Source organism: Xiphias gladius, chromosome 10, assembly GCF_016859285.1.
Source record: "Xiphias gladius isolate SHS-SW01 ecotype Sanya breed wild chromosome 10, ASM1685928v1, whole genome shotgun sequence".
Lineage (NCBI taxonomy): Eukaryota > Metazoa > Chordata > Actinopteri > Istiophoriformes > Xiphiidae > Xiphias > Xiphias gladius.
Genome location: NC_053409.1, coordinates 12,577,064 through 12,595,256, shown reverse-complemented (window position 1 = coordinate 12,595,256; position 18,193 = coordinate 12,577,064). Strand labels below are relative to the sequence as shown.

Genomic DNA, 18,193 nt, shown 5'->3' with positions numbered 1-18,193 from the left:
TCTGAATGACTGGGGGAAATACAGTATACTGCAGGTGCTTATCAAGTGATGTTGGTTTTCTAGAAGGATGTGGATAAGTAAAACTCCCTGTGCAGGAAAAAAATTCCCAACAAAAAGGAGAATCGAAGGTGGAACATGAACAACTTGCCCACGGTCAGTTCAACCACAGACTAGTTTCCCTCTTCTGTCCTGACGCCCCCGTATTTGTGTATGTTGGCGTCTTTATGTGTCTGAATGTGTATGCAAGAGCTGCTCAAACTGACGAGTAAGAGAGGACAGTCTTATCCAGCTCTCCAGTGTTGACAGAATTGCTAATCCCCTCCACCTGCTCAAACACCCACCCCAAAAAACACATCCCTCCCCCTCTTCCATGTGCCTGTGTTTGGAGTCCCTAGGGCCAAGTTGCGCCTCTGCCTTCGTCTCCACCCCAGTTATCGTCCCTGGCCCGGCGCCGCTCCTCCAACCCCTTCCTGCGCAGCATACATTAATCACCGCAAAAACAAATAGTTTTCAAATGTTTGGAAAAGACCCACTGTTTGCATCAGGGCCTAACAAAATAATTTTTACAAGCTAACCAGTTGTGATTAGGGCTGAGAGAATAGAATTTATGTGGCATTGATAATATTAATATTAGCCTAATTAATTATGTTGTTTGAACTTGCACACTACTGTGTGTACCTTCTACACAACACTAACCAGCCGGAGCTGGAACTGAGCTCTCAGGCGTCTCTATCTCCCCAGCTCTCCCCCAGTCCATGACTACTGCACACAATTCATCAACTCGTAGATATCTAATCCCCTCTGGCTCCGCTCACTTCCTGAAGTCTAAGAAAGAACTTTACTCTGGTGGCAAGAATTCCCATGAATACTTGATGAAAGGAAGACTGTTTCATCTCACTTTGAAAGTGACATTCGCGAGGGAACTGGAGCAAAGTTTGATTCACAGCTCCACGTTTATGAAGGATATTCAGAGGAGGGACAATAATAAAATGCAAGATCTTTTTAATGAGTCACTAATGAGGGTAAACAGCAGTACAGTGGGAGCAGCTTTGCATAGACAGTTTCAGGCATCAGGGGCATGATCTGTCTTCTCTCTTAGTGCAGAAGACAGTGACTGTGAACCTCCAATAAGCCGTGTGTGAAGAAGTGTCCTCTAGTTTGTTTCCCTAATCAGCAGAGGTCAAGATTTCAATGTCTCCTGACCCAGAAACACTGCACATCCAGTCAACAATGCTGTTGGACTGCGTACACTGCTGGATGACCAAGTGTTGATCTGTGCAATTACAGTGACACATACTCAGTGACCCATCACACCAGTCATCTGAGCCTAAGAAGGGACCACCCAAATCTCCAGAGAGGGTCTCTGACCTGTTTATGGTTCAGATCACAGTTCTCTGTGATGGTCTCTTGACCTTTACTTTGTGTTCAAAGCTCAGAGGTTAGAGAGGTGGTCATGTGTCCCTCTTAGCCAGACAGAGCTCTCTCTCATGCTTGGTCGGGCTGTCTCTGTTGTCTACAGCTCATTTCAAAAGGGAAGCTGTTCCCAATAGACAGTGCTACTGCAGCCCTGATCTTTGACTTTACAGCGCGATTGTTGACAGTTTCTCCCTTTACAGCAGCTTTAGGATCTATTCTTGTGCACAAGTGCAGCCACAGAATTTATATATTTGGCACAATCAAAAAAAGTTTCCTTTTTACATAAGCACAGAATTCAATGCTGTCCATTTACTTATAATATATCAGAAATCTTAGCCATGTGGATTGGTGATGGATTAGTATTTAAAAACAAATTAAATCTTAAGTCAATAGGTATTTAAATTTCTTCAGCTTGGAGAAATAAATTGGTAAAATGCACATTTCCCACATTCAAGGAGCAGTGGCCTTTGTCTCCATGATGTACAAAACAATCCCAGTAGAGTCTGTATGCTGGGGCCAGACTGGTGCATTCTCTGACACAGGGATGGGTATCTTCAAGGTGCATCATCTCATCAAAGCATGGTTTACTGGACGGAGGGCAGCCAAGTGTTGAATCAGTCACTAACTGAAGTGTCGGCCCAGTCTGGCTGAACGGTAGTCCACTCTGAGCTGGACAAAGGCGTGCAGGAGGTTCCGGTCCAGATTGGTGAGCTGCTCACCTGAGCAGACCTGCTTCAGGTTGTCAGGGGCAACCACCAGGAGGTTACAGAGGGCATGGAGTGTGTCGAAGAGCTGCAGCACTAGAGGGACCTGGGGGAGATTCACAAAAACACAACCTTTAAGTTACTACGAGCAAGCATCCAAAGCTGTCATGACAATGGCACTAAATGTTAAATCATAGATTTCTTTGTATTGTAACTTTTGTGCACTAAAAAGGACACGAGGAGACACATGAAATTGTATTATTTTCAAATGTACCCCATTATATCTAATGTCAATATCTCTGTACCCTCAGTGCTAGAAATACTTACTTTTGCCTTCCTTTAGACATTTAGACTTAGAGTGTTGAGAGCTTTAGTCGATTAACTGATTAGTCAATCGGCAGAAACTTTATGAACAAGAATTTTTTTTTTTTTTATAACCTAATGATAATTTAAAGTAATTGGGTAAAATGTCAAACATTTGTGGGTTTGGGTCTTATAACAGTTGCTGTCAAAAAATAATTGGATGCTACCATACTTAATAGGAAAGGCTAAGAGTATTTACCTGGATTGGCCTGACCAGTTTATTTAATAACAAGCACAGGTGGAGTCTTTGTAGAAAAAAGCCATGTTTTGCCCTGTGACCAGTGTACCACCCCCCACACACTCACCCTGAAGTCCTTGGCGCATCGTCGGTACTCAGCCACGTCGCAGATGGCCAGCATGCCTCCCATCGAGCTGTAGCTGTACTGCTGTAGGTGCTCGTGGATGAGCCGGTGGAAACGCACACCCAACTCCGTCAACACCGTGTCCACATTTTTCCCATCCATGGACTTTCGCACGTGCTCCACCTGCCGACTGACGTAGGCGCATACCTTGGAGCAGGCCTGCGGGGCAGGAGTACACACAGGGAAACACGGAGAAGATGCTGACAAAACAACTGACAAAAACAAAAATGAATTCAAAAATCTTTTATGTTAGTCTAAGAAGATGGAAAAAGTCTAAGAAGAAGACAAATGTACTGTATGTGAGTAGCATTTGCTGATTTGTTTTGTTTTGCATGTGTGCTCAGAGGCAGCGGCCTCGTGTCTCTTACTGTAGTGTACTGGATCATGACGTTGTTTTCGTCCTCGGGCCTGAAGTCAGTCTTCTTCTGCTCTGTTGCCAAGATGTGCTTCATTTGCCCCACCATGCAGTTTAGTGTTCTGCAGCAGTAGTGTGCAGCAGAAAAATATGTCTTGTGTTAAAGAACATTTGTTGTTTCATTAAAAGGTTTTAGTTTTCACATATAAAAGATAAAACACATCTCATGTGTTAGTAGTTTGCCGCCTGTTATAAACATACTGACCTGTCAATTCCTGTGTCCAGTTTTACTTCCATCTGTTCTATCACCTCTTTCTTCTTGTGCAGGCACTCTGCCAACTTTGGAGATGAGCTGGGGAAAGATTATTAAACGTATAATCAGAGGACTCCGTTTCATCTAAAAATTAGGTGTCTATGAGAGGCAGGAGGTATATAATAATTACATACTCTGGAATACATATGATTCTACCCCTTAACTGACCTTATAAGAGGCATTAGCTGGTCATTGAACTGCTTGTCAAACAAGTGGAAGATAGAGTTTGCCTGTTGAACCACGTCCAGGAAGTACAGGTTGGCATTCTTGGCATCTCCTGAGGGAATCGCTGTAGATCAAAGAGAGAGAGAATACATTCAAACAATAAAACAAAAGGTAGGTGAAAGAATAAATCAATATGAATCACAACGAGCAGAAATCTGCTGTTGCCTACTCTCTATGGGTCGACATCACAGAACTAAAATGCATGAAGCTGAGATTCTCATTCACAGTAATGCTCTGCTTCAGCATTAAACATGAGCAAAAAGGATCCAGCCCCCTGGGTTGGAACAGCAATGCAGCAGTAGTTTTCTACCCATTGTGATTATTGGTTTTATGTTCTTCACAGTAGGTCTGATCAGCAGTATGTAGACAGCATAGTGACATTATGATTATAATGATCTTAGTTGGATGTACCTGAGAGGCCAATCTCCAGGGCATAGTCAATGTGTTCCACACACAGATGGTCAACCAGCAGCAGAAAAATTGAGAAAGCGTTCTTGGGCAGGTCAGAGGGATCTGAAAGCTGTGTCACCCCAAACAGAAATAAAGATGACACATCACTTTGTCAAAACTGCTTTTCTCAATAAGACTTAATTACTACCAGCCCCTTCTCCAAGCTAAACAAAGCAGAGTAGCCTCACCCTGTGGCATCTCTCAAAGGCATGGCGTGTCTCCTGCAGCAGGTTGACTACCAGCTCTGGGGACAGAAATGTCTCTCCGTGAGTGTCAATGCTAGGGCCCAGGGGAAGGTTGGTGCGCTGTCTGATACGCTCCTTCAGATCTTGAATACTGTAGAAAGGTGTAGACTGAGATTATTTTGTGCATTACATCTTGTTATTGTGTAAAAGAGATTTTCAGATAATCTAAAACTTATCTGGCATTTTGTGGAAACAAACTGAGAACCAAAATCTGACCTGCCAGTGCCAATTGGGCGTTTCTGGTGATTCTTGGAGTCGTAGTATCGCTGCAGAATCATGGCACCTCGAGTGCGAAGGTATTCCCTCTCCATGTCAATGTAACTTTCCAGGTAGGAGGAGAAGATGCTCTTTATCAGCTTGGACAGGAACGTGTGCTTGTCTGAGCCCAGGTTGAACTCTGTTAGCTTAGTGGCCAATGCTGTGGTCCTGAAGAATGTGTAAAGAAAAATGTGTAAAAATGTAAGCATGAAGATTACTGTGTAGACAGAAAGCGAATAAAAAATAAGTGAACAAGTTAATTGCCTGGTGTAAAGGTCATAGAGGTTCTTGAGGTATTGTTCCACATCAGAGTGTCGAGTGTCATCCAGTTTTTCCTTAACGTGGGCCTGAGGACACAAAGCCAGTCAAATATAACGTGACAGAGGAGGCACATCTACATAAATAACACTAAGCAAATGAGAAGTGGTAGAAATACCTGTAATTTATTCTCAAAGATATTCTGGATGAGTTTGGCCATGACAGTCTCTGGGCTGCTGAAGACCTCGCCCACCTGCTTGTTGACCCTCTGGCAGAGGACTGCAGTGTCCTCAAACACATCGGCCCTCAGGTAGGCCCCCTAGGGAGTCAGAAAAAAAGGGTTAACCAAGAGACTGTGGATATTACTGCCCCTCAAAGAGCGGAATATGGTGTACAAGAGGAACTTTTAACACTCACTTCCTGACACTGCTTGATATAGACGTCCACACAATGTGCATAGCCCTTGTACAAAAAGACACAGGAGTTACTTTTAACTGAAGTGGAGTTAGTACATTACAATATGTATAAACCAAGAGACCGTTTCAATTATCACACTTATCACAGTCTAAGTATTATATCAAGTATATACAAAAATCAAATGTAGACAACAAATATGATTCTTCCAGGTCACCTTGAAATGTAATAGAACCGCTGCGACCTCCCGCATACGTCCAATCTCACCCCTGCGCTGGGCAGCTGTGAACTCCTGGATTAACTGCCGCTCCAGGTCATGGTACTTACCTGGATAGAGAATCAAACAAACACAAAGACATGCAAAAATAATATTATCATTTATAACTAACTTTTGTTGTATGTTTCAATAGGGAGTTTGCAGTGCAGGTATCAGTGCTTAAGGACTTTTGTCACAAACTTACTAGCAATTTTTGCCTTGACATCTGCAAATCTGTCAGAGAAAAACATAATAAATCACCAAGGAGACAATTACAAATAATATCTGACTATAAATGTTAAAAGTTAATGTGTTTTATTTCTAGATACTTATTGATACTGAATTTAAATGCTTAAATACTTGAAATGTTCTGCAATGGACTGCACTGTGAGGAATAGTCGACATTGATAATACACCCCCTTCCCCTTGTTACAGTGCTCTTGTCCAAAGCTGCCTCAAGGATGCCTGACTCACCTGTCGAAGGGCAGCTCCTGGGCAATGAGATGCAGCTTCTGAATGATATCAGCTGCCTCCTTAATCTTAAGGAGAGAGAGAGAATGTGAGTGTGTGTATGAGTGAGTGTGAAAGAAAGGAATAGAGAGAGAGAGAGAGAGAGATATGTCAGGTGAGGGAAAAAGAGAGAGAGCACGACAGAACCATGAGAGGTGGACATCCAGACAGAAAGCCGGCAGGCCGCCGGCAGTGTCTCCACTTGGGGGATCATCATCTTAGAGCAGCCCTCCTCCACCTCCCCGTGTTGAACAGGGAGCTGATAACAGACAGGCTGCGCTCACCTGGGCATCGGCAGCAGCAACAGCAGCAGCAGTCCTGACTTAGCAGCACATCCAACTCTTTATTGGCATGCCTTTTCTGAATGGGCTGTAATCCCACAGGAGTCTAAATCGCCTTCAATAATCTGTCCGGCCAGGGATATCTGTCTAAAAAAAGGGGGCCCTGTCAAGAACCCCCCTCCCTCCGCCCCTCCTGACATACACGCTGGCTGAAAAAGCCCCAGACCTACGAAAGGCCCGCCGTCCGCAACTCCTCTGTTCCTGCAGATGCCTGCCTCAGCTAACATCATTACTCTGCTCCCGTGAGGAGGATCCAGCCTTTCTGCTCGGTGAAGGTTTTCTAAGTATCTGTCCCCCAGCTAAGATTAGCTAAATCCCATGTAAGTAATGTAGCCGTCTCCCTGCAGTCAGGGTTTAGCAGCACTTGTCTCCACGCTGGCGGCCCAGCCCTCCCTTTCAGAAGGATTAGCAAAGCCACCCCCCTTCAGCTATTCACTTGCAGCTTTCCTCTTTCCCCCTCGTCTGGAGGTATGCTCAGGAAAAGGAATCTGGCCAGATATTTCTGCATGCCTCTCCAGAAAACTAGCTCCATCTCCAGCTCTCGTCTCCGGGATTGACCCCAAGACTTACTGCTCTGCATCCACTAATGATGTTCCTAGTAACAGGAATTAATCTAAAGCATCCTAGTCTCTCGTTGTCACTTTCAAAACTGTAAAATCCAACTTTTAGGGGTCACTTGTCTAACATCAACATGGCCTCTGTGTTGGCAGGAACTATGTCAAAGTGTGCACCTCATCTCCCATCATCCATGTTATCGCCGCCCTTACATGTACCATCATGCCACAAGCTCTTTGCTGCTGTAATGCGACACAAAGCTGAGGACCAACTAAATTCTCGCTCTCAGACAACCTACTGTAAATGCAATTAGGGTTGACATGAGCATGTTGACATCCATGCAAGTCAATCAGCCAGCTATTGTCAGACAGCAAATGACAGTTTATTAATCCAAATTAGCCGAGGGATCCAACTAAAGGGATAAACTTGACAAATTAATATGGATGGTTTACCTCCTAATCCTGTTCATTCTCACCTCCAGCAGTATCACAGCAGGGGTCCTCGTCAATGGTCGCACACGCACACCTCCACCTAAGTGAATGGAAGGAACGTTTGCGGTATACTCACCTTGTCTGGGTTATTGAAGACGTCACTGCGTAGGTCTCCATCCAAGAACTCGTTGAAGTAGGTCATCAGACGCTGAGCCTCCACAGCCCTCTGCCGGGGTGTGTTCACCCCCTCCAGCTGGTCGCCAAGGTGACAAACCTTGGTGGCCACATAGCTGATGTGCTCGTCGAGCTCTTGGAAATGCTGAAAGGCCACCTGAATTTTTACAGAACAGTGGGAATGTCAAGTAAAGATGAAGAATTTCTGTGATGTGATTAATAAAATAATATTTTAAAGGTGAAAGATATTCAGGTGGGTGTTATTGGTTGTATCTGACCATACAACACACCTGGTTGCTTCTCTGCAAGTCTTGCACTTTGTGGGCAAATTCTTTGGCCTCACGATGACACTGATGCTCAAGCTTTTCCACCCGCCGCTGGATCTTCTCATCCAGTTGCTTCAGCTCCTCTATGTGGTTCTCAAACTCTTCCAACAGCCTGTCACAGAGGAGAGAAGGTATGTAGATCCAGAACTTCACACTAGTCTAATTAACAAACAGTAAATCCTCAACAAATACCAGGTAAAAAACACAAAAATATTGCTCTGACTCTTGAGAAGTAATTACACACCACAAGGTTAAATCTGTCCCACTGACCTCAGAGTTATAGTTAATAGTTACAGAATAGTACTGGATGCTTAATTCCTGGTTCCCCAGACTTAAGAAGCTCTGAGAACTAGCAGCTTCGTCAGCTGCATTTTAAGTGTCATCAGGACTGCAGAGCAAATGTTCTAAGTCAGCACCACATTTCACGGAGTAGGAAACATCCCAAAATGATGAGTGTATAATCTTTTGACTAATTCCCTCAGCACTGGCTACAGCTTAAAGACATCTCCCATCCCTTCCCAATAGACACTCATTCCCTGACTGGTGACTCACATTATGGTGGCCTCCACAGATATGTTGTCTCTGACTCCTCGCTAAGAGCTTCCGAGGAGGTGGTGGAAACAGTTTTGTGAAGGAAGTAGATAAGGTAGGATGGATCTACAGTGCAGTCAAACTGTTATGGCATTTTTGCTTACGAAATGTAACTTGGTCCCCAAGTGTAAACACGACAACAAGCAGTGAAAATACCATGAAAAAAAAATTGTAGTCATAGATATTTCTAGTTTTTCTCCAACCCAACCATCGAAAACATTAAATGAGCATTGAAGGGACCAAGATGAGCTTTTTTTAAGTGTAAAAGGACTAACTCAGTTTCACTGCGTATTTAGCAAGTTGACACTGACAGCTGTAAATAAAGAATCACAATTTATATTAAAAGATTTTCAATTCAAGACATGTCCAATTGTTTTCCAGTCAATTTCTGAGACCAAATTCAAAAAGGGGCGTCTTTGCGCCTGATCCCTTCAGAAGTTGCCGACAAGTATGATAAATGGCTGCAAAAAGAGAAAAGAAAATGTTTTTGGAGGTTTGGGGAAAACGGGGAAACACGTGCACATTTTCTGGTTTATTAGCATTACGTGACTTGGCAGACAGTGGAAGAAATGCCTTGATGTCAGCATCTAACCAACTCCAGTGAAATTCTGAAAAGACTGGGCATTAAATAACATTGGAAAACAGGCCAAGAAGACAGTATGATGTTATATCAAGATGTTGGATTGTTATGAAGATGATTTGACTGTCGGTGGACAGGAGTAAAAAGGCTGCTGTTTATTTAAAAGTTAGAATATTATAAATTTATGAATAAAGCATCATTCTGAGAACTGAGCTTGTCATGGTCATATTAGTATTAAAGCTACATGTAAATACAAGATAATAAAGCTCAAACGACGTGAGAGCATTTTATATAATTTAATACTTTAATATTAGCGGTCCATTTTGATTCCGCAAAAAATACTCCACAGGGTAACAATGGTGGATTGTATAAAATGAATATGAGAGTTCAAAAATGTATTTAGTAGGCAAGTGACACACTGGCATTGGAGCACTGGAGTATGAGATTCCACTGAGCTTCTGCCTCACACTCGGGGAAACATCTCAGGAATATGAGATGTGTGCTGCAAATAAAGCTTCTGCAGTACCTTTTGGGGTCAAATGCCTCAGCTCCTCCTTTGGAGCCTCCTCCAGGAGTCCTCCATGCCAACCTTTCAATGTACTCATCTGCATCAAAGGGCTCCTGAGGGGAGAGAAGGTCATGAGTGTACTGATGGTAACCTCCAAATACGACCAGCAAAACACTAAAGCTGATAAAACAATGGTAAAAGCACACAGCCTGGGGTTTCCGAGAAAACGCTAACCGTACAACGCACACCAACAGCCAATAACATTGCCATTTCCTCGAAATATAAACTCTTAGGAGATAAACATTATCCGTCCTATTTTCTTTCTAGTTTTTAACAACACGAAGCCAACATCTTCCCTGATGTCATTATTTATCCTTAATTACACATTGAAAAATACACAAATAAATAAGGACGGTACCGTTAAGCTACCGTTAACGACAGTTAGCAACCTAGCTAACCTGACAGCTAACACAGCTCCGGTCATTTTTACCTCGAAGAGCTGGGCAGTTGTCGCCATGGTCAAGATTCGGCTGGCGGCGCAGTGAAATGCAATTTAGGAGAAGGAGCTCTGATTCGGCAATACCGCCGGCTTCCACATCGATTTGCCGATTTGGTGCAGTTTTGCCCTTTGTTGACAACTAGCTGGTTAGCAATCCAGCTTCCTGTATGGGAGAGAAGGGTGGGGATAGCTGCCTGCAAGTGCGCAAGCGCATGGTGTCGGCTGATTGGTGGCTGTTGTCACATGAGACGACAGCAGGAAGTTGGTCGCCGCGTTAGTGAATTCCAAACAGTAAGGGTTATTTGGATTCAGCAAAAGCAGGATAAAATGTCACTACTCATTTGTTGTAAATCAGAATTTTCCATAATTTGAGGACTTCGGTGCAGCTGGACAAATGAGCTTGCGTGCTTTGTGGATTATTTCTCACGAGAAGGGAGAAAATGTGTCCATACGCTTTTCAAGGTTTGTAACCGACTGGCAATTGTTCTCATAGATACGCTTCCCGAGGACTAGAGGAGCAGTCTGAAATCATAAAATCTCTGCTGTCACAGTGCTTTCAGACTACTGTGTCTTATAAAGTCTTGTGTCTCCCCCCACAGGAGGTTCTCCACTGTGGAGCACCGTGCAAAGCGCCTGGCAGGTTCCTCATATGTAGCGGTCCCGGAGGAAAGCACTGTGCTGCAGCTCCTGCTCACTGAGCTGGGTCTTTCAGACTCAGACAAGTCTTATGTGGCTCTCAGAGATGATTGCCTTCATCGCCAGCGGTCACCAGCTCTGGAGCTGCATGTGGATGGTCCCGGAAAGGGAATACTGTGGCCGGTGTTGGCCATCTCACAGGGGCCTCTTATCCTGGCTTGCCTTTCTTTAGTGGATGCCCCTCCTGAGCCGCGGCCACCCCTGGCCAACCTGCTGTCCGTCTCACAGGGTCTCATGTTCCTGGCAGGCCTGCAGACCTTTCTCCTCGGCTCAGGGAGTAAGCCTGATAGTGAGGGGTTGGCCTCTCGCCTGGCGGTGCTGCCCTCTGTACTCCTGCAGGTTTGTCCACTTGGCACACCCCTGGATGTGCCAGGACTGGGGGCGTCTGCTATGTCCACAGTTCCCACACCTGCTGGGAACCAGAAGCAGCCGGCCTGGAAGACAGGGCTCCACCGCGGTCGGGCTGTTGTGAATGTAGCGCTGAAAGAAACAGTACGCTCCATGCAGTATGGTAACCGGAACAGACAGGATCTCTGGGATGTTTACGGCACGGTGACGTGCAAAGTAAGTGCACAGTGGAAAGGAAGGTAAAGTAATGTTACAAATCTTTTGCTGTTTACTAACTTTTCCTTTCTTCCACTTTTTTTTTCTGTGTTTCAAAAGTGTGAAGTGGAGGGGGTGCTCCCAAATGTGACAGTGACCCTTGCACTGCCACCAAATGGTTCTCCACTGCAAGACATCCTGGTCCATCCCTGTGTCACCTCACTGGATTCTAGTATCCTGACTGCCAGCAGCATAGATAACTGTGATGGCTCCGCTTTCTCTGGGCCGTATAAGTTCCCCTTCTCTCCTCCTCTGGAGACTTTCAGACTATGCAGTTACACATCTCAGGTAGAGGACATAAATCTCCCACTTGCATACTTCACAGCCCTCACATTAGTACTGCTTTCTTAAGTGACTTTTCCAATTTTATCAACAGGTTCCTGTTCCCCCCATCCTTGGATCTTATCAGCTGAAGGAAGAAGAGAACCAGCTGCGTGTGTCAGTAACCCTCAAACTTCACGAAAGTGTGAAGAATAGCTTTGAGTACTGTGAAGCACACCTGCCATTCTTTAACAGGTAAACAGCACAAGAGGACAAGATTTTTTTAGATCTGAGAACTCATAAGTGTGTGTTTCCTGTTAGAGTACAGAGGTTTGCCCCATGATCCATGTCATCTTTGCGATTAGACTGTGATCCTGCCAGCCAATTAGAAATAAAGGTCTCTTTGATGAGAACTCTTTTAACAGTTTAGGGTTTATAAGATCTCTATATGGCAAACTAAATACATACTGTGCTATACGACACCATTCTGTTTTATAGGCTCATAATACTAACTTAAGGATATGGAAGATGGATTTATTTATTTGTTTATATTCTCTGCACTGGTGTCATTACAGTGCACTAAATAACAGACCTTAGCAGCATAAATGAGTTCTCCAACACCCAAGAAATAACCAAGTAACCAGAACTCAAACAACCATGTGATAAAATACTCTTACACAGTACACAGAAATAACGTTTTTAGCATTAATTACATCTGCAGACCATTTTACTGTCAGATTTTCACATTAACTAGACTTTAAGAGCATTTGTACCTGTAGGGTTTTCTTAACTCTAATTTTAAAAATGGCCCAATCAAGATAAACAGTTCTTCTGTGTCAAATCTGCTTTCATTTCTTGCCTCTGTGTTAATATCTCCATTTAAAAGTCAACCCATGAAATTTAATTAATGTAAGCTTCTGAAATTGAAAAGTACTGCAAAGTAAGTTCAGTGTGATTGGTAATAATTGCAATAACATTTGCATGTGGGCTCTGTTTGTCTCGTGCAGGGATCAGATGGGTTTTGTGGATTTGAAGGTGAGCTCCGGACAGCTGGATGTTTCAAAGGAGAAGAACCTGCTGGTCTGGACCCTGGGTAGGCATTGTGCTCCTGAGCATCAGTGTTTTGTTTTGTTTTTTTTTAAAAAAGACACTTTTACTACAGCTGTATATTTGAAAAAGACACTAATCAGTAGATTCCCCTCACTGATATGTAGGTCAAAAGTTCCCTAAGTCTCGTGAGGTCACGATGGATGGCAGGATCACCTTTTCTGGGCCAACACCAGGACCTACTGACCCCCTCTGCACAGAACTTACGGCCTACATCAAAGTAAGTTAAGATCTGTGGGGATAGTCAGTAGCCTGTTACAGTCAAAACATGGGTCGGCAAAGTTATGTCTCTGGCCTTACTGTAATGGCCATCTTAATTTTAGGATTCATGATAAATGATCCAATGTTGCAGCCATTTTTCAACAGCTTATTTTCTGAGGGGTCTATTAAAATATAATCATTAGGTTGTAAAGTCATTAAAACATCCACCGTTATCGTCACAGTTGTATTTCAAGGTTCCTGACATGACGCTGTCTGGATGCTGCGTGGACCAGCACTCAGTGCAGGTTTATTCCTCTGCCAAACCACGGATTGTAACATGTAAGCTTACAATATTTTGTATCTTAATTTTTTTGCTGTATACACGTTTTCTGAAAGTAAAAAATGGTCTATCGGTCTTATTTTCAGCCCGAGAACTTCAGTCCAAAGAGTACTGCATATGGAACTCAACAGGTATTGCTCCGGTGTCCTCTGGGCAGATGATGCTGTAGCTTGGTGGAAAGGTGCACAGTTCATGTATCGTATAGTTATGGGACTGAGGACCCTGACAAGCATATTCATTGATCCAGACTGGATATGTGACCCCACTGAATTCATTTGTTACTATCTTGTTTTTCCCACAGTGTTCACAAATGTCACCAGTCAAAATGTTTTTTTAGATTTTACATGTTATCTACTATTCACATGTAGAGGACAAAGTAATTTTTGCTTTCACTCAGGAAAGATCACAGTGTGCAAACTTTGACTGACAGCGTTACTGATTTGGTTTTTTTTGTTTTTTTTCATGGATGGCTACTTAAAAAAAAAAAAAAAAAAACCTGCCCCTGTAGTCCCCACTTCTTTTATCCCTCAACTTTCACCCTCCCTCAAATTTATCCCATTGGAGACACAAGGGCCACCCCTTGCTCTGACAGTCCCACTTCAGTGACTCTCCATCAGCCGGATAATTAGCAGCTGGGGCCTTGTCATCAGCTGTTGTGGGCCTGGAGGAGAGGGGCGGCTGGGCTTTGAAAGGCCTTGCTACTCTGGCCAGTGTTTTGGCTACAAAAGGCTCCTCTTTTAGAGCTGGCAGGAGTCCTTGCCCCTACCAGTCACTCACCCCCACCTCTTTTGACCCCATCCCCGCCCTGTCAACTAGTGGTTAGTTCAAACACACAACCTCTCCAAGCAGACTCAGATTGAGCGCTGACCCTCTGGCCCTCTGAGACTTTAAAAGCAGCCGGTCCCATTCAGCGAGCAGGACCTGCCTAATTGGTGAAAAAGTCACAAGGACGGTAATGGTTGGGTCGCCTCTTGAGCTTGCAGAGGTGCTTTAACTCAATTAATGTAGAACTTCAAGTATTTGATTTTGATCTTTATTGTTATAACAAATTGGTTAGGGTAACCCTCCCTTTACTTAATTATATAGAAGTTATTTGAAGAGATGCATTGACTAGACACTTTTCCACAGTTTACAGTCATTTTACCTGAACTATGATGACTTTCATACTAAGTCTGTTACATTTCTGCTACATAAGCTCTGCCTCAGTATATTAAGTTGAATGAATAACCAGTCGATGAAGGGTTAAATCAGAGGAGATTGTGCCCCACTATTCCACAGCAGCCAGACTCCTCTGAGTGCCCTCATTGTCTGCTGTTGGCCTCTTGTGCCCCTTGCTGGTCCAAAAGCTACATTCTCACGTGGATTTCCACTCAGAAGGCTGACCATGACCAATCCTCTGTCAATTGGAACCAATTGCTCACACGGCATCCTTCACCTTCTTTTTATGTAGCAGTACGGAGCGGCAGACACCAAGACCTCTCGGCTCTCCCCCTCCATGATGATTTGGCTGTAAGACCCAGTGTGTGTGGCTAGCGAACTGGAAAAGGAGATGTTTTTTGAAGCGTCGGGCCACTCTAAATCTCCTCAGTATCCCAATATGCGGTCAGTCTGGCTCCTCAAGTCAGCAGTCACCGGCCTCTCACTGGCAGACTTTGCTTTGTTGATTGAATGGCTTGCTAAGTAGATGGACTAATTTTAATGTGTTGCTCTGCTCCAATACCTTCAGCCCATACCTTTGGGGCCTTTAATTCTGTTGTGCTTTTCAAAATCATTAATTTATTCCATCATTGTTTACTCTTGTATACATGCATACGTGAAAGAGATTAACACTTTTGTACAATAATCATCAAAATAAAAATCACATGAATAAGAGTGAAACAACAGTGTGGATTGTGCTAAATCATGGTAATATATCACCTTAAGTGCTGAAAATGATCTTTTATACCAAAAGAGCTTCCAAACCAAAACGGTTACTACACTATTATAAACACCGCTGTGACCTGTAGGAGTTCACTTCACCGTGTCCCTCAGCCCAATAATGACACCCAGTGGCAAAGCACAATATAGTTCATGTTAGACTGCTCAGATTTCTTTAAATACAGTTCAGTGCGTATTTCTTCCATTGAAATAGTTTCACTCAACCACTGCCAGATCATCTTTGCTGATTTAATTCCTGCCCAGCCCTCTGCTGTGTGATGGGATCATAGCAATGTTCAACTAACACACTGTGCCTGAGGACCAGGTTTTTGTCAGATGCTGTGGCCTCAGGTGTTTGGTAGGAGTCCAGTTACTCTCAGCCTCTCTACACCCGCTAAGAGAGCACTTGAGGAATGATGGCGTAATTAGCAGTTCTCTGTTTTCAGTCTAATTATTCTTTAAGAGCCACAGATCTTTTCAAATAATGGGATATCTTTGGATGCTTTTGGATTCCTTTGTGCTTATTTATACCAAATATCCAGTAATAGAGCAGAAACTTCAAAGCTGGCTAATTTGAATCCTTTTGAACTCTTTGAACTAAATGTAAAGTTTATTTTCGGGTGTTTGCTGTCTGTATTGTAGGAAGGCTAAATGAGCATCGGATTCACTGCCTCCACAGCAAGGTTTCTCACGTTAGTGCATCACTTTCACCTGTAGAGGGCACCATCAACTCAGCCATGCAGGGAATACAGTATGTCCTGAACATCATGGGTTTGTTCATATTGCAAGTTGATTTGATGCCATTGCTAACCGTACAACACAGTGACCATGATGATTTATGAACTTTTAAACTGGTTAAAGCAAGTTAAGGTACAAACTCCAAGGCCATGATTGGTTGAGGGAAATCAGACTTTTTTTGTCTTGAGTTTCAGCAGCCAAGATGGTGCAGTAGCTGTGTTAGTAATTAAGTTGTATCACTTGACCTGATGTTGTAGCTCTGTTCTGATCCAGATTACTAAATGCAAGAAGTGCTCTTACTCCAGTTTATGGTCCCAGATTCCTCTTGTACCTCTTATCCTCCCTGTCTGACAGCCTCTGGTAGATTCAGGACACATCCAACTATCTCTCTGTATTTTACCCCTGTCTTTTATCATCTCAGTTTCCCTTTCAGCTGCCCATGATAAGTTTTTGTCTAAAAACAGTCCTCTGTGTCCAGTTTGTCGAACAGTTCTTTCCTCGTGTCTGTTTTTGGGACCTTGAGCTCGATCACTCTCGATCGCATCTACTCCTTTGCATAGGAGCTGTTTGTTGGCCGGGTGGAGGAGAGGCAGAAATTTTGGCTCCAGAAGGCAGCTGGGGTCCAGACTTTCTCCTGTGGTGTCATCCCAGAAGATGTCCCGCTCCGTGGGCCTTCTCACAAGTTTCAGCCTCTGGATCCCCTCTGTACTTGGACCTCTGACTAAAGGTCCCAATGAAATGAGCAGAGGATGTTAGAATCAATCAATAGACCACGTTCAGTTATACTCTGTCCCTGCTTTACTTGTTAAAATAATCATTTGCATTCCTACCATTAACTGTGTAGACAACCTTATGTCTTCTCTGCTCTCTAGCTTGTCGGAGGTGAGCTCGCCGATGTCGATGAGCCTGTTGAGTTAGAGCTGTCTGGGCCTCCAGAAATCCTCCCTAGAAAGGCCACAGAGCCACAAGAAAGCAGTGGTACAAACTAACTGAGTACATTTATTCCAGTAGTGTACTTAACAGTACGTACAGTTTTGAGGTACTTGTACCTTTCATTAGTGTTTCCATTTTATGCTACTTTATACTTCTATTCCTCTACATTTCAAGGGGAAGTATTATACTTTTTACTCCATTACATTTATAACATACTTCAAGCTTTTAAAATACAATGCAATGGTATGGATTAAATCAGTGGTCCCTAACACCTTTTGGCTCATGGCCCCTTGTCATGTTTCAGATGTCTATTAGTTGTTACAGTATGGTTGTGAGATAGATTTATTTAAATAACCATTTGAGACACAAAGATGTAAAATTATCCAATATTTCACAACAAATAAAAGATTATAGAGAAAAGTCCATAAAGTGACAAAAGATTCATCCGGATTTATCTGGTGACCTTATTTGAGCTCGACCCCTAGGTTGGGAACCATTGGCTTGAACTACCAGCCCTTTATGTAAAGTAACAATTATTAACAATCTAATAATGTAAGTTATAATAATGTATCAGTCACTGGAGTCATTTTTCTGCAGAACAAGTGCTTTTACTTTTAATACTTTTAGCGCATTTAGGTGATAAGTAGGATTTTGAAAGCAGGACAAAAAGAATATTTTTAAGTTTTTATTGGTATTTTTACTTAAATGAGCTGACCACTTATTCCACCACGGCAATAAACATACATTTACACACAAATTGCAATGCAAACTTCTGTCCTATAGACAGAAGTGGATTTAAAGCAAACCCTTCTACAGAAAGAATCATGTGACCGTCAGGACTATACTTTTCTTTGTGTCTGCGAGTGTGTATCTAATAGAGTGGGCTTTTCTGTTCCCTTTACCCTGAAAATAGATCCCATTGAGGGCCAGTCATGGCTGTAGACCATCCTACTTTCCACTCCACCGGCACTTTAATCAGATCCACTGGGACAGTAAGGACCCACACTCGCAGCTGTCTTTCGGTCTCTCTCTCCTCCAGCACTGCTGCGTACTTTAATTTTCCTACACTATAAAAATGTATGATTTGAATTATTGATGCACTTCAGCTCTTCCATACTTTGTTCTGATGCTTTACCTGAATCATTCTGCCAGTGCCGGAGCATCCTGTTTGGCCGGTTGTAGAAAACCGGTGGAAACCCCCATCTCTGAAGTCCCTGCCCTACAACAAACATCAAAATTCCTTATTGGGTTTCAAAACAGCAT

General features: G+C 43.3%; 2 protein-coding genes across 4 annotated transcripts; one reads left to right on the top strand and one right to left on the bottom strand.

Moving 5' to 3' along the window:
• Nucleotides 1–985: 985 nt before the first annotated feature.
• On the bottom strand, nt 986–10,152 carry exoc5 (exocyst complex component 5). The gene is made up of 18 exons (XM_040136779.1): nt 10,126–10,152; nt 9,654–9,748; nt 7,921–8,068; nt 7,593–7,787; nt 6,094–6,158; nt 5,825–5,853; nt 5,581–5,690; nt 5,367–5,411; nt 5,128–5,268; nt 4,956–5,038; nt 4,650–4,859; nt 4,377–4,524; nt 4,150–4,258; nt 3,682–3,802; nt 3,466–3,552; nt 3,214–3,322; nt 2,789–3,004; nt 986–2,226 (listed from the first exon to the last, which is right to left on the bottom strand). The coding sequence occupies exons 1-18, from the start codon at nt 10,150–10,152 to the stop codon at nt 2,038–2,040; spliced, it is 2,127 nt and encodes a 708-aa protein (XP_039992713.1). The 3' UTR covers nt 986–2,037.
• A 138-nt stretch (nt 10,153–10,290) lies between these two features.
• ap5m1 (adaptor related protein complex 5 subunit mu 1) lies at nt 10,291–15,209 on the top strand. Of its 3 annotated transcripts, none has more exons than XM_040136782.1 (9): nt 10,291–10,596; nt 10,734–11,394; nt 11,494–11,721; nt 11,810–11,949; nt 12,702–12,787; nt 12,909–13,021; nt 13,245–13,341; nt 13,429–13,473; nt 14,621–15,209. In XM_040136782.1, the coding sequence occupies exons 1-9, from the start codon at nt 10,529–10,531 to the stop codon at nt 14,635–14,637; spliced, it is 1,455 nt and encodes a 484-aa protein (XP_039992716.1). In that variant the 5' UTR covers nt 10,291–10,528; the 3' UTR covers nt 14,638–15,209. The 3 variants fall into 3 exon arrangements, with proteins under 3 accessions (XP_039992716.1, XP_039992715.1, XP_039992714.1); XM_040136780.1 differs by having other exon boundaries at nt 10,292–10,596; nt 14,793–15,209; XM_040136781.1 differs by having other exon boundaries at nt 13,429–15,209.
• Nucleotides 15,210–18,193: the final 2,984 nt, after the last annotated feature.

Bases quoted from the DNA above. Each gene is read 5' to 3' on its own strand.
- exoc5 (XM_040136779.1), bottom strand. From the start codon at position 10,152: ATGGCGACAACTGCCCAGCTCTTCGAG. The intron at 9,749-10,125 runs GTAAAAATGACC...CTCTCCCCTCAG, and splicing joins CAACTGCCCAGCTCTTCGAG to GAGCCCTTTGATGCAGATGA. The intron at 4,860-4,955 runs GCAATTAACTTG...CACATTCTTCAG, and splicing joins CTCTATGACCTTTACACCAG to GACCACAGCATTGGCCACTA.
- ap5m1 (XM_040136780.1), top strand. From the start codon at position 10,529: ATGAGCTTGCGTGCTTTGTGGATTATTTCTCACGAGAAGGGAGAAAAT. The intron at 11,395-11,493 runs GTAAGTGCACAG...GTGTTTCAAAAG, and splicing joins ACGGCACGGTGACGTGCAAA to TGTGAAGTGGAGGGGGTGCT. The intron at 12,788-12,908 runs GTAGGCATTGTG...ACTGATATGTAG, and splicing joins CCTGCTGGTCTGGACCCTGG to GTCAAAAGTTCCCTAAGTCT.